General features: G+C 42.3%; 1 protein-coding gene across 1 annotated transcript; it reads right to left on the reverse strand.

The window, feature by feature from the left end:
• Positions 1-6,162: 6,162 nt before the first annotated feature.
• LOC118654391 (putative MAGE domain-containing protein MAGEA13P) lies at positions 6,163-15,218 on the reverse strand. The gene is made up of 3 exons (XM_036305708.1): positions 15,156-15,218; positions 7,938-8,013; positions 6,163-7,058 (listed from the first exon to the last, which is right to left on the reverse strand). The coding sequence occupies exons 1-3, from the start codon at positions 15,216-15,218 to the stop codon at positions 6,163-6,165; spliced, it is 1,035 nt and encodes a 344-aa protein (XP_036161601.1).
• Positions 15,219-15,832: the final 614 nt, after the last annotated feature.

Consider the following 15,832-nt stretch of genomic DNA (forward strand, 5'->3'; position numbering starts at 1 on the left):
GTGTTGGAAAAAAATGGTATTGGCAACGATACTGGTGCTTATTAATTTACTTGCATCTTGTTTCGGATAATGTGAACCTATATTTTAAAAAGGGAAATGTAAGGCATTGTTCCCATACACCAAGGTTTTATGTTCGATCCCTGGTCAGGGCGCATAAAAGGATCAACTAGTGAATGCATAAATAAGTGGAACAACAAATTGATGTTTCTCTCACTATCAAAAATCAATATTTTTTAAAAAGGGAAAAATAAAAGGATTATCAGATAATTCCATTGCAAAGAAATAATGTGTATATATTTTACACTTGAAAGTCTATAGAAATACATCTATATCACAAGCATATAGTAAAACTGAGGGACTGATTATTTTCAGAAATAAGGCTATGGTGTAAAAAATAAACACACAGTGCTCATGGGAGAGAAGAGTCTGTGTGTGGGGGAGAGAGAGAGAGAGAGAGAGAGAGAGAGAGAGAGAGAGAGAGAGAGAGAGAAAAGAGGAGGAGGAGGAGAAGGAGGAGGAGAAGCAGAAGCAGAAGGAGAAGCAGAAGCAGAAGAAAGGAGAGAAGAAAAAGGGAGTGATGAGAAAATCCCAAGGCACACAAATGATATGGAGTGATATCAATGACCATTAATGGTTTTCTCAGGGCAGTGTGTGAATTAAACCATTAAGATGGTGAAATTGTTGAGTGTATAAAATGACTATGTGAGATATAGCTAACAACAAAGCACATAACATATACAGTAGAGAAGCATTATCAAAATTATGAATCATGGCACTTTCTACATGTTTGGTTTGTGAAAGATAATTGTGGATTACACTGTTGACAATATTCTATGAAAGGAATTTATAAATATTCTTATTAAAATGTTGCATCAGTAACAGAAAATTAAAAGTGATCTTTCAGGCACAACTTGGAATTAATGTAGCAATAACTGGAGAACATATTTTTAAATAATATGATTTATTTAGTAAGAGCTTTGACAACAGACATAAACACTCATAATAGTGAATGTGATAATTATAATTCCTTCTCTACAAATTGCCTGTATATTGTCCTTCATATAAATACTAGCTCTAATTATATCCTAGAGAATATGATTTAGATAAAAATATGTTTTTCTTTTAAAATATAAGTTAATACTCTTTCTGGAGAGAGGGCTTTAAAAAGAAGATAGATTCTTATCTGTGTAGCATTATTTTTGAAAGTGTAAAGGAAGTTGGATTTCTACATACAGCTTACTAATTGGATTGTAAATTTTTTCCTTTCTAGTTAAACAAGCAGTAGTCACACCAGAGGCTAGGTAGAATCTGGCAAGAGATTGATCAATATGGCAAGCAAACCATCTGGAGAATATGTATTTATTTTTGGTAGTCCAAATCATATATATATATATATATATATATATATATATATATATATATATATTCCTCACTCAATAATATGTTTATTAATTTGAGAGAGAGAGGGAGGGAGAGAGAGAGAAGAAGAGAGAGAAAGATGAAAGAACCATTGATCAGTTGCTTCCAGTACACACTCCAATGGGGGATCAAACCCATAACCTAGGTATGTGTCCTGACTGGAAATTGAACTGGCAAACTTCTTTGGTGTAAGGGGCGATACTCCAACCATCTGAGCCACCCAGCCAGGGCTATAAAAGTATTTATATTTTACAATTATAAAGATAATTCATATGTGTTTCAGAAATGTTGGAAAACTTTAAAACCTTAAATAAGAAAATAAATCACATTTCCACTAGTAGAGAAAATTGTTGATATTCTGCTGTATATTTTCCCAGATGTGTATGTCTATATTAATATAAATGTTTCTCACAGACTTTCAATCCTGATTTTAATTTAAGTAAGATTAAAGTTTTGGGGACATTTATCATTTCTAGACAAGTTTGGATTTAAAATTTGGATTACAGGACTTCTGCTTCTGGCCTAGATGGTGCAATAGGAAATTAACTCCTACATGATATACCTTAAAATCCAGATGAAACATATGAAAAAACAACTTTCAATTTATTAGAAATCAGGCCATAAAGGACAGTGATCTCTAAGAAATGGAAAACAAATAAGTTCTACGATAACCCAGTTTATTGCCTGGGAAGATATTGCAGATCACACTGCACAGAGGGAGAGGCTGGCAGTCTCCTTGAGTTGAGGAGTTGGAGCTAGTAGTCCAAGAAGGCTAGAATTCGCAAGACAGAATAATGGAGAGAAAATTGCTGCACCAAAGGAGTACTCTGGAACTCACATGGGGTACAGAAATAGTTCTTGTTTCCATTAGTCAGATTGGAAATCCTCATAATTCATGAGTCATTGGAAGGTTTTTGCCTTCATAGTAAAACATGGTTGAAAAGTTAGGAGGCCCTCCATGATTTTTGATACTCAGAAATTACCAGGTAAAGCACTAGTAGAAAACAGTTGGGGACAAAGCTAGGAATGAAGGACGAGACAGAGATTGTTAGCATCAGGAAGTTCCAGTGAAAAATCCTAACAAAATCTCAAGGGGGGTAGTGGGTTGCAGGGAAGGCAGCTAGTCTCATTCTGATAATAGAAACTAGATGAGTGGGGAGGACAGTATGTAATGGTGTGTGTCTAAGTCAGTGGTGGGGTAATGAATTGGGGAACAAGAAACAGGATGATAAGGTATGCTGGGGATGTAGAGATTGTGGGCTCAGAAGTTGTTGGCAGTGCTGGAAAGCCAGGCAACAAAACTGGGATTCAGCACATTGGGCAGAATGGAGTCTACAAGGATGGATGTCTGTGCAGGGGCCTGATGAAGTCCATGGCCGAAGAAGGGTCCTCTAGCATAGAGCTTTCCAAGCAGTGCTCAGAGAGATCCCTAGAATTCTGTGGTTAGGTGGCCAGGGTCACTGTCCCTGAGGGAGAAGAAAGGATACTGAGTGAACAGGACTCCGGGATTACAATCTTTACTTCAACCAGATTGCTCTGCCTTACTCATGTTCATGGATTCAGTTTCTTTGAAAGCTTCTGTTGGAACATGAGATCCACATCTAAAATTATAATTTTTTAAATGCCAACTTTTTCAAGTGCCTACTATGTGATAGGTACTTTCAAATATAGGATCTCTTCTTGTTTTCAAAGAATTCTGTAAATCTTAGCAGGGATTCCTGCACTGTCCTTTGCAATAACCTCTATAATCTCAATAGCCTGAGAATCTTTTCCTTCCTTATGATGTATAGTCAAAATGTTAACTGGTGAGTCTCTGCTACCCTCCATATGATAGAACATTCCCCAACATCTGTATATATACCATCAGGCATACTGCAAACCAGTATATTCTTATGGGGCAGATATACTTACCAGAGGCATTGGAAAGATGGTAATTCTTTTTTCTTTTTAAAGTTAATATGTCCACCAAGAAACCGTTCATCTCTAGGATTCCAGGGCTTTAGGGATTCAGCCCCTGTAGATGTTTGCTTACACTGTGATTTCTATTGTGTTTCCTCATCTTCCACTAATAAAGAAGGCTTTGGTTTCTGACAATCTAGGTAAGCTCATTCATCTGTTGATGTGATCAGTGGCTTGTTTCAAATAAGACATCTTATTAGAATCCTACTGTAAATATCTGGTTTCAAAAACTCTTACTAACCTCAGAGTTATATCCCAAGAACCAGTAGATCATATGAAAACTAGCCTCTATTCACCAGCCTATAAAGGACACATATTTCAATAAAGAAATTAAATAAAGAAATTAAAGAAAAAACATTTGAGAATTATTTAAGATGCCAGGAGGGATACCCAGGTATCTAAATATCCTTCAGGTGCACTTTTTACTGTGGCCCAGAAAGAGGGATGTGACAGCCAGGAGGCTTCTGCAGGTAGTAGGATGTTCAATGTTGGGGGTAAGTGGGTAATCTTGGGCTGTTTCTCTGGCAGCAGGGCATACAGTCTTCAGAGGAAGGGGAAATGACAAGCTAGTCAGCAGGCCAGGTTCCATAGTTGGACAGGAGGACACATGGAGGAAAGACAGGGGGAGGGTGCCATAATACAGGAAAGTGCTGAGACTGGACAAAAATGCCAGCACCTGGGCAGGGCCAGCTCTCAAGGAGCCCTAGGGCTCAGGAAGGACTGTAGGTAAATAAAGCCCACAAATAATTCCCGAATTGTGTTTGCTTCTCCTTGTCACCTTCCTTCTTTAGGCCTGCTTCTGGTACCTTAGCCACAGGGCCCTTCTTTTTGTTGCCTGAAAAACATGGAATATTGGGAAGAGATATGGAGAAAGAAATGAAAGGTCTGTCTCAGGCTGGGATGGGTAGGAACAGCCTAGGTAGGCCTAGGTGAATTGAGGACTGAGATCTAGTCCTAGTCCTGTCACTTAGTAGGCATTATGATCTTGTGTAAATTGCCAAGTGCTAGGAGTTTTAGGTTCTTCATCTGAGAAGTGGGTTTGATAAGCCCTGACTTGAAGGACTGCTGGAATGTATGTAATATAAGTGAAGCATCTGGACAAAGCCTCACATTGATTGGATCTTTAATGAAAAGTAGAAATTTCTAATATGATTTTGACTCCAGACTCTATCACTTGCGTCTCTGTGATTGTGTGTGTGTGTGTGTTCCATGACATCTCAGAGAATATGCATCATTCTAGGGCACAAGATACCAACTGAGCCAAACGTTGTACATCAGGGGTGGGGAATCTTTTTACTGCCAAGGGCCATTTGGATATTTATAATGTCATTCTCAGGCCAAACAAAATAATCAACTTAAAAATTAGCCTGCTATGTCTGGTCAAACATTTAATTAACCCTTAATGTCTTGGCAGGGCCAGACCAAATGATTTCGCAGGACTTATATGGCCTGCGGGCCAGACATTCCCCATCCCTGTTGTAAATATAACTCAGCAAATTTTCTTTGTTTGTGGCTATATTAATTTGGATATGAGGATGTCTTCCTCAGCTGCATGCAACTCAAAACTCCTAGAATTTGAATCAAGGACTCCTTTCCTCCCTCCAGCTGCTCTTCCATACAAACCACTATTTCCATTCGTTTCACACCCACCAAAAATCTAGCCCTTGCTGAGAGCTGGCCAAATTACACTCAAGATAGTCTAATTAAAATGTCCTTTCAATGGAGTGGGCTCTGGCTCTCCCAGGCCAAAAAGAAAAAGTGCCAGCCTCTGGGTATCACTTCAAAGAAATATCACCCTATTTTCAGAAATCCTTGCAGACAAAGTGTATAAAGCATTTGGTTTATGCAATGTGTTTAGCGGCATGAGGACAAAAGTACAGAATACTATCCACACCTGCTTCAGATGTGGATTTCTCTCTGGTTTATACACAATCACAAAGGCACTTCTGAGAGCAGTTTTCCATTCTAGCTTTTTCTCTAAACTATCAGACACAGCTGTAAGAATAAATGAGCTGCCCTACCTGGTTTGGCTCAGAGGATAGAGCGTCAGCCTATGGACTGAAAGGTTCCAGGTTTGATTCCAGTCAAGGGCACATGCCCAGGTTGTGGACTTGATCCCCAGTAGGGGGTGTGCAGGAGGCAACTGATCAATGATTCTCTCTCATCATTGATGTTTCTAGCTCTCTCTCCCTCTCCCTTCCTCTCTGAAATCAATAAAAATATATTTAAAAAAGAATAAATGAGCCATTGAACTGGGGCTAACATTTATTAAGATTTGATTTTGCATACATTCTTTAATTAGCCAAAAAAATCCAGGTATATATCTTTAAGTTTACAAAACAGAAGACTAAATGTAATATAGGAATCCTAGGATAACCATCTTGTACATTTCCCTCTATTTCTTGAACTCATCTATTTCATTGCTCAGCACTTATACATTTCTAATTCCTATTCCAATGCCATCCTATCCTGCTCCAGATCACAAAGTAAGATGGAAGGTTCCCCAGTTTGTTTCATAGAACAGAAAAATTCTTATCCTTAAACCTGTTAAACAGCACTAAATACATAACCAATGCCATTCATGAACCTAGACTCTGAAGCTAATAATTCTTTTAGGAGGCAGAACATTTGAAAGATACCAAAAAGAAAAAGAAAAAAGAAAAAATTTGCAATTCATCCATCCACTGGTTAGAACCCTGATTTCCCTCTTCAAACACCAAGTTGAGAATCTTCCTCAGACTTCATTCAAGATGGGAGAAGCTGCTGGATGTGACACTAGAACTTTTACTGACCATCACCGGTGGCAGCTTTGGCCTCAGCTCTCTCTCTCTCATCTTTCAATGCATCCTCATACCAGTGTGGGAGAGCAGTGGGGTCATTCCCAGTGACCCTGGTGAAAATTTTCAGGACTTTCATCTTGGTGGTTTCAGCATGGGCTCTTGGACCCCACAGGAACTCATAGCGTGGAGGATGACTATTGGGCACCTGCTGGTATTCCAAGTACTTTCCCTGCACTAGATCTTCAGTGATGAGCTTCCTGGGCTCCCCAAAGATGAAATGATTCTTCCCAGGATGCACCCCAATCATATTTAGCTCTTCCCAGATTTTCTCTTCTGAGGCACGGTTTCCGTACTTGAAGATGGTGCCCAAGATGAATATCAGGAGGCCAGTCTTGGGCATGCCCTGGACATCACTCAGCATCCCATCATAGGTGAGGTCTAGTAATTTTATGAGCATGTAGGAATGGCTGGTGGGGTCCACTTCCTTCACCTTAATGCCAAAGAGAATCTCCAAGCAAACACAGGCTTTCTTGAAGACCACAGGGAAGTGATCCTTGTGCTCTCTGATGACATTCTCTAGCATTTCTGCCTTTGTGATGGGCTCCTTTGTTACATATTTGATACTCAGGAAGTGCACTAATTCAGACACCTTATTTTGTAGCACTTCAGTGAACAAGAACTCAGGATTTGGTGGAGCCTGCAAAGTGGTTGGACCCTCTTCTTGGCTGCTGGAGGCCTCATTTGATTTGCTTGATGGAGTGGCTTTGATGGCAGTGGAGGAGGAGCAGGCTCTCTGGGAATTCTGGGGAACACTTGGTGTTCCAGCAGCAAGCACAACCTCTGTGGTGCCCTGAATCAAAGGAGAAAGAGAGGGGGAGGCAGCTCCCTCCTCAGAGGAACCTGTGCAGCCATGAGGCTTAGAGCCTCTGTTTGGGCCTGAAGGCTTTGTTTAGGCTTGGGGCACTGACTCTTCTTACTGAGAGACATAATGACTTGTGTTGGAGGCAGCAGCAGGAGTGTGTGCAATAGGTTCGGTGATGGGGACTAATGGCCTGAGGGAGAAAGGAAGAGTGTGGGAAACACAACCTTGTCAGCTCTGACAAAGGCTGCCTTAACAAGTCTTCCCTTAGATAGTGCTATAGGAGTCTCCTGATTGGCCTGTTCCCTAAGAACCTTTAGGAGGATCTGAGTAAGCTCCTCAGGGTATAGCCAGCTTGCAGAGCCTATAGATTCCAGGTAAGACAGTAGGGTATGTGTGGTCAGGCAGTGTGATATCCCCTCTGTTCTGATGTGAGTGGAGCCCTTGGTAGATATTCTGAATCCTGACTTTGACTGACTCTGGGCGCTGCCTAGGCTTCTTCTGTTCTTCTGACCTGATGACACATGACTCAGACCAAATCCCTCACACACCCTACCCCTACTGGGGATTACTTGAGCCCCTGTAAGGGGAGGTGAGTGGACATTTCAGACTGTAGACTGTAATCACAATATTTCCCCTTCTACAGTGATGACAGGAGTAGGGGGAAGACTTTTAGATATCTCAGAGTTCACTCAAGATTCTCATCTTTCTCTTGTCAAAGCCTGGACCGCACCCCTCTCCTGGCCTGAAACAAAACTCTCAGAACAGGAGCTCACATTCCTGAGATCTATAGGACGAAGCAAGAGGCATCAATCACACTTGGCCACACTTACTCAGCAACCCTTACCACCCGGTTTTACAGTAAAGGCTGGATTAATTTGTGGGGATCCCTAGAATAGAGGGATCATTTTGGTCCTTACCTTGATGCCTGGAAGGGCCTGGGATTCTTCCCTCTGTTGATGTGTGGTCATGCTTCTTAAACAAAGGCTTCACTTCCTTGAGAAAGAAGAGGAAGTGAGGGGGTTTCAGATTTAACCACCATGCCCTAGGTCAATGGTCAGCAAACTGCGGCTCACGAGCCACATGCAGCTCTTTGGCCCCTTGAGTGTGGCTCTTCCACAAAATACTGACTTCTGCGCACGAGCCATGAAATTTCAATCGCACTGTACGTGTGCGTCCATACGTGGTATTTTGTGGAAGAGCCACACTCAAGGGGCCAAAGAGCCGCATGTGCCTCGCGAGCCGCAGTTTGCCGACCACTGCCCTAGGTCCTATCATAGCTGACCAGGCCGACTCGGCCCTATCTGTTTTTGAGCAGAAAGTCCACCCCATCCTCTAACCTCAAATTAATTCCTGGAGAGCTTTAGACATCTCTTTGCTGAACAGAGTCCTACCCCTTGAGACCACCAGTTGTGAGTGACATTGAACCACATCTGGACACTGTGCATTAAGGAAGAAGCAAGGCAGGGAAGGGGCCTTATCTCTCCAAGGGCTGGGGAGGGGTGACCATCAATCCTTATTCAATGTCTTCACTTTAACTCCAGGAAGAGCCTTAGGCTGATATGAAATTACCTGGTCAGACCTAATTCTTCACTACCCTGAGACCAATGACATAAAAGTGAGAAGAGACCACATCTATCCACCCCTGCTTAAGATCTCCCAGACCTGACAGCAGGGGTGAATTCAGTATGTTCTGGTACAGTAGGTACACTTAGTCATCCCTTAGGTATTCAACTCAATCCCCAGTAGGGGCTAAGACTCCCCCCTCTGGTTACTTGAGTCTGGCTTTCTTAGACAAAGATTTTCACCACCATGAGGCTTCCTTCATACAATGCTAGCTGAAAATGAGTGAAGACTCAGACAGACTGACCTGCATGGGGACTACCAGGGCTGACAACAGGGGTAGGGCAGGTTTTTGTGGGGACCTCTTTGTTTGAAGTGTGAGTTACCCTTAGGCATTCAGAAGGTATTCATATTTACTCCTGTCAAGCCCTGCATTCTTTCCATTCTGCTGACTTGAGGATGCATCCTTCAGACCAAGGATCTGTCTCCCAGAGACACCAGACAATGAAGTGAGGGGAGGGCACGAGATTGGAGGAGGATGCCTCTAACAGCCCTACTTGGGGTTTCTCATGGCTAACAGCAGGAGCAGGATAGGGCTAGAGATCCCTCTATCTACAGGTGAAGGTACTCAGTATTATCTCAGATCCTCACCTTGACTCCTGGCAGGGCTGGGGCTCCTCCCTTTGTTGGCCAGAGGTTGTGACTCTCAGTCCAAGACAGTCATCTCATTAACACCACCAAGAAGAGAGTAAGGCTGGACCTGAGCCTGAGAAGCCTATCAGCTGACAGCAGGGGCAGTGTGGTATCTGCACAACTCCCTCTGTGTTCTGGCTTGATGGTTATCCTCCGTCCCCTTCAAGGTAGTTATTCCTAACAGGACCTAAAATTCTTCCTTTTTACTGACTTGTGAAGGCTTCCCTCAGGCATAGGTCCCCAACTCCCAAAGATGCCAGGCAAGGAAGTAAGGAGGGCGGAGGGGATATCTGTGCCTGACAGCCCTGCGTGGGACCTCTCAAGAGCTCTGAGAAAGTGCAGGTTTCTATAGGGTCCTCTCAGCCCAACATAAAGGGCCTGGGGATCCTCCCTTTGAGGCCCAGAAATTGAGCCATTTAGACCAAGGCCCACAACTCCCTGAGATCCCCGATTTGTAAATGGGGTAGAAAGGAGAGATTCAGCTTGACAGCCTTTTCCGGCTCCCCAGGGCTTCCGGTGGAATCCGAATAAATTTCTGTGGAGATTCTTCTGGGTTCTGTGGTATACCCACATTCCTTGCAAGGAATTTATAGTTATTCCTGAAAAGGCAGGTACCCTATCCCTTCTGCAGACCCGGGATTACAGCCCTCAGACCATCGCTCCTATAAGCCCATAAACCACCCACAAGGAAGTATAGAGCATTGAGTTTGGGAGGCACTCTGTCTAAATGCCCTGGGCTTCTAAAAGCTGACAGCAAGGATGTATGTCTGTGTGCTCTTTTCTGTATGATAGGAAGTTCCCTCAGCTCTCCATAAGGTTCTTCTCCTTATCGCCTAACAGAGCCTGGGATACTTCCCTCTGAGGAGTCAGAGTCCTCACCCCTCAGAAAAAAAGTCTCTTTCTTCAGACTCTCAAGATGGCGCCTGGATACAAAACATCCTTGTCCCTGCCAGGGAATTTTCAGGGCAGACAACAAGGACAAGGTAAGGGAGGGGGAAGGGGAGCTCCCTTCAGTTTTTTTTTTTTTTTTTCTCAGAGTCCTCACCCCTCAGAAAAAAAGTCTCACTTTCCTCAGACTCTCAAGATGGAGCCTGAATACAAAACATCTGTGACCCTGCCTGCGAATTTCCAGGGCAGACAGCAAAGACAAGGCAGGGTCTGGGGTGGGGGTGTGTGAGAGGGGCGCTCCTTCTCTTCACAGAGAGATCTCTGTCCAGTTTTTTCTCAGAGTCCTCACCCCTCAGAAAAAAAGTCTCACTTTCCTCACACTCTCAAGATGGCGCCCAGATACGAAACATCTGTGGCCCTGCCTGGGAATTTTCAGGGCAGACAACAAGGACAAGGTGGGGTGGGGGGAAGGGTGGGCTCCTTCCCTTTGAGAGAGAGCTCCCTTCAGTTTTTTTTTTCCTCAGAGTTCTCACCTAGCAGGTCCACACACTCCTCCCTCTGAGATCTGAGTCCAGCAGGAAGCTGCTTCACCCTCTGACTCCCAAGGTGGAAGTCCATACTCATCACTTCCGGAACTCTGCCTGAGTATCACAGAGATGACTGAAGGGGCAGAACCTGACTGAATGAGGGCCCCTTCTATATACGGTGGGAGGCTCCCTCAATCCTCCTTCTGGAGCCTCCCCTTGAAACCTGACAGGACCTGAGACTCCTTCCTCTGCTGAACTGAGTCCAGCCCTCTCAGAGGAAATCTTGCCTCACTGAGTCCCAAGGCAAAAGTTAGAATACAAAACATCCTGATACTCTGTCTTGCATTTCCCAGGGTTCATCGTAGGAGCTGAGGGGGATGGGTCCCACTCTACTTTGGATGGGAAAATTCTTCATTACTTGCCTTGATTTCTACTGCCTAAACCTCCTTCCTCTGTCAACCTGAGGCCTCACCCTTCGCATCAAGACCTTTACCTCACCAAGACCACCAAGACAGGAGTGAGGCGGGGCCTCAGCCTGACAGGTTTACATGGAGTCTACCAGACTGTCAGCAAAGACAAGATCAGTTTCTATGTGGCTCCCTATTTATTGGGGGTTTCCCTTAGTCCTCCACAAGATATTCGTATTTTTTCCTGATAGGGCCTGCACCCTCTGCCTTCATAAGTACCCTGTCTCCCTGAGATGCACATCACAGAAATATAGAGGGTGTGGATAGAGGTGCCTGCTAGGGGCCTCCCAGGGCTGAAAGCAGGACTGCATTTCTATGGGGCCCCTCTGGCATGGGTGGATAAATCATCCCTCTCTAAAGGTTCTTACTTTGATGCCTGGCTAAGCATGGGACTACTCCCTCTGCTGACCTGAGTTTTGCCTCATCATATCAAAGCCATCACCTCCCTGAAAATGTACCCCTTCTCCTGGTAGAAGTCAGAATCTGCCACATCTGGCCCTAATGGCCCATGGTCTCCCAAGGCTAACAGCTGGGGTAGAATGGGCCTGGGACCAGTCTCATCTGTGATCTGAGTTCATTTTTTTAAAAAAAATTGTTTTAATTGCTTAAAATATTACAGAGTGGTACATATGTCTCCTTTACGATTCCAATTGACCTTCCCCCAGCCTCCCCTACCTCCCAGTGTCTTGTGTCCATTGGTTATGCTTATATACATGCATACAAGTCCATTGGTTGATCTCGTACCCACCCCCCCAACCCTCCCGGCCTTCCTGCTATAGTTTGACAGTCTGTTCGATGTTGCTCTGCCTCTGTATCTATTTTTGTTCATCAGTATATAATGCTCTTTAGTATCCATAAATAAGTGAGATCATGTGGTATTTTTCTTTCATTGACTGGCTTATTTCACTTAGCATAATGTTCTCCAGTTCCATCCATGCTGTTGCAAATGGTAAGAATTCCTTCTTTTTTACAGCAGCATAGTATTCTATTGTGTAGATGTACCACAATTTTCTAATCCATTCAACTGTTGATGGGCACTTAGGTTGTTTCCAAATCTTAGCTATGGTAAATTGTGCTGCTATGAACATAGGGATGCATATATCCTTTCTGATTGGTTTTTCTGTTTTCTTGGGATATACTCCTAGAAGTGGGATCACTGGGTCAAATGGGAGTTCCATTTTTAACTTTTTGAGGAAACTCCATACTGTTCTCCACAATGGCCGCACCAGTCTGCATTCCTACCAGCACTGCACGAGTGTTCCTTTTTCTCAACATCCTCGCCAGCACTTGTTGTTTGTTGATTTGTTGATGATAGCCATTCTGACAGGTGTGAGATGGTACCTCATTGTTGTTTTGATTTGCATCTCTCAGATGACTAGTGACTTTGAGCATGTTTTCATGTTTCTCTTGTCTTTCTGAATGTCCTCTTTTGAAAAGTGTCTATTTAGGTCCTTTGCCCATTTTTTGATTGGATTGTTTATCTTTCTTTTGTTAAGTTGTATGAGTTCCCTATAAATGTTGGAGATTTAACCATTATCAGTGATAACATTGGCAAATATGTTCTCCCATGCAGTGGGCTTTCTTATTGTTTTGTTGATGGTTTCTTTTGCTGTGCAGAAGCTTTTTATTTTGATGTAGTCCCATTTGTTTATTTTCTCTTTAGTTTCCAATGCCCTAGAAGCTGTATTGGTGAAGAAATTGCTTTGGCATATGTCTGAGATTTTGTTGCCTTTTGATTCCTCTAGTATTTTTATGGTTTCCCATCTTACATTTTTGGTGTTTGACCCTGGTGAGAGGGTCATCAATCTTGTTTATCCTTTCAAAGTACCAGCTCTTGGTTTCATTGATCTTTTGTATTGTTTTTTGGTCTCTGTGTCATTTATTTCTCATCTGATATTTATACTGTGGGCTTTTCTTGCTCTCTTTCTAATTCTTTAAGTTGCAGGGTTAGATAATTTGTTACCAGTTTTTCTTGTTTTTTTGCGGTAGGACTCGGGAGCTATGAACTTCCCTCTCAGGACTGCTTTCATTGTATCCCATAGATTTTGGATTGTTGTGTTTTCATTGAATTTGTTTCCAGGATGCTTTTTATTTCTTCTTTGATCTCTTTGGTAACACAATCATTTTTTAATAGCATGCTATTTAGCCTCCAAGTGTTTGATTTTTTTTCATTGTTTTTATTGTAGTTGATTTCTAGTTTTATGCCATTGTGATCTGAGGAGATGCTTGTTATGATTTCTATCCTCTTGAATTTGATGAGACTTTGCCTGTGTCCTAATATGTGGTCTGTCTTTGAAAATGTCCCATGTGCACTAGAGAAGAATGTATATTCTGTAGCTTTTGGGTGAAATATTCTAAAGATGCCAATTAAATCCATCTGATCTAGTGAGTCATTTAGGATTGCTGTTTCTTTGCTGATTTTTTGTTTAGAGGATTTATCCAGTGGTATCAGTGGGGTATTAAAGTCCCCTACTATGACTGTATTGCTATCAATCTCTCCCTTGATATCTCCCAGAAGTTGTTTTATGTATTTGGGTGCTCCTGTATTGGGTGCATATATGTTTACCAGAGTTATATCTTCTTGTTGAATTGCTACCTTTAGTATTATGTAGTGGCCTTCCTTATCTCTTGTAATGGCCTTTACTTTGAGGTCTATTTTGTCAGATACAAGTATCCCAACCCCAGCTTTTTTCTCATTTCCATTTGCCTGAGAAATTTTTTTCCATCCCTTCACTCTCAGTCTATGTGAATCCTTTGTTCTGAGGTAGGTCTCTTGCAGACAGCAAATATATGGGTCATGTTTCTTATCCATTCAGCTACCCTATGTATTTTGATTGGTGCATTTAATCCATTTACATTTAATGTTATTATTTTTAAAAATATATATTTTATTGATTTTTTACAGAGAGGAAGGGAAAGGGATAGAGAGTTAGAAACATCGATAAGAGAGAAACATCAATCAGCTGCCTCCTGCACACCCCCTAACTGGGGAAGTGCCCGCAACCAAGGTACATGCCCTTGAACAGAATCGAACCTGGGACCCTTGAGTCTGCAGGCTGACGCTCTATCCACTGAGCCAAACTGGTTAGGGCATAATGTTATTATTGATAAGTACTTGTTTGTTGTCATTTTTATTCTTAATGTTTGTGTTTCTTCTTGCCTTTCTGTTTCTTCTTTTTACAGTAGTCCCTTTAGCATTTCTTGCATTGCTGGCTTAGTAGTAATAAGCTCTCTTAGCCCTTTTTTGTCTGGGAAGCTCCTGATTCCACCTTCAATTTTGAATGATAGCCTTGCTGGGTATAGTATTTTTGAATTCAATCCCTTGCTTTGCATCACTTTGTATATTTCATTCCTTTCCTTCTGGCCTGGTGTGTTTCTATTGAAAAATCAGTTGATATTCTAATAGGAGCTCCCTTGTAAGTAACTTTCTGTCTCTCTCTGGCAACCTTTAAGTTCTTACTTTGTCGTTGGTGTTTGCCAATTTAATTATGATGTTTCTTGGTGTTGATCTTTTGAGGTTCATCTTGTTTGGGACTCTATGTGCTTCTTGGACTTGCATAATTTTTTTCTTGCCAATATCAGAGAAGTTTTCTCTCATTATTTCTTTTTTTTTTTTAAATATAGTTTATTGATTTTTTACAGAGAGAAAGGGAGAGAGATAGAGAGTTAGAAACATCGATGAGAGAGAAACATCGATCAGCTGCCTCCTGCACATCTCCCACTGGGGATATGCCCGCAACCCAGGTACATGCCCTTGACCGGAATCAAACCTGGGACCCTTCAGTCTGCATGCCAATGCTCTATCCACTGAGCCAAACCGGTTTCGGCTCATTATTTCTTCAAACTGGTTTTCTATTCCTTGCTTCTCTTCCTCTCCTTCTGGTATCCCTATTATGTGAATATTGTTTTGTTTTGTGTTGTCCCAAAGCTCCCTTAGGTTCTCCTCTTGCTTTTTAAATCTTCTTTCTATTTGCTGCTGTGTTTGTGTATTTTTTCCTACCTTTTCTTCTAATTTGCTGATGAGGTCCACAGCCTCTTGTAGTCTACTGTTTTTGCCTTCCATTGTGTTCTTTATTGCAACTATGTCATTCTTCATCTCCTCTTGTTTCCTTTTCATGTTGGTGACATTCTCATTCAGCTCCTTATAATTCTCTTTGAGTTGTGTGTATTTGTCATTGAATTGTGTGTATTTGTCATCCAGCCGTTTGTGCATCCTTATAACCATTACTCTGAATTCTTTCTCTGTTATGTTGCTAGCCTCAGTTTCTTTTAACTCCCTTTCTGGTGATTCTTATTTTTCTTTCCTTTGGGGATTGCTTTTATGTCTTCCCATGTTTTGCTCTAATGTTTTAATTGTAGATCCGATTGCTTTGCTACCCAGGTTCTTTGGGGATGGTGCTACTGGTGTGATCTCTCAGGTCTCCTGTGCTAAGTTATCTAGTGTAGCTCCCTACTTGAGCTATTTGAGTTCTCTTGATGTAGGCCTATGATTGGAAAGGTGCAAATGTGGTGTCTAGAAGTCAACAGGAGCCATGGAGGGGGGTATCCCAATTTTTGCTGTCTTACGCCCTTGGTTGAAGTCATGTGTGCCCAGCAGGGACTCACAGTGGCACTGGAAAAGCATTCAACTATAATGTCCAGAGTTCTGCAGCTGTGGGGTGGGCAGACTCAGTTTTT

This window comes from Myotis myotis, unplaced genomic scaffold, assembly GCF_014108235.1.
Source record: "Myotis myotis isolate mMyoMyo1 unplaced genomic scaffold, mMyoMyo1.p scaffold_m19_p_4, whole genome shotgun sequence".
Taxonomy (NCBI): Eukaryota; Metazoa; Chordata; class Mammalia; order Chiroptera; family Vespertilionidae; genus Myotis; species Myotis myotis.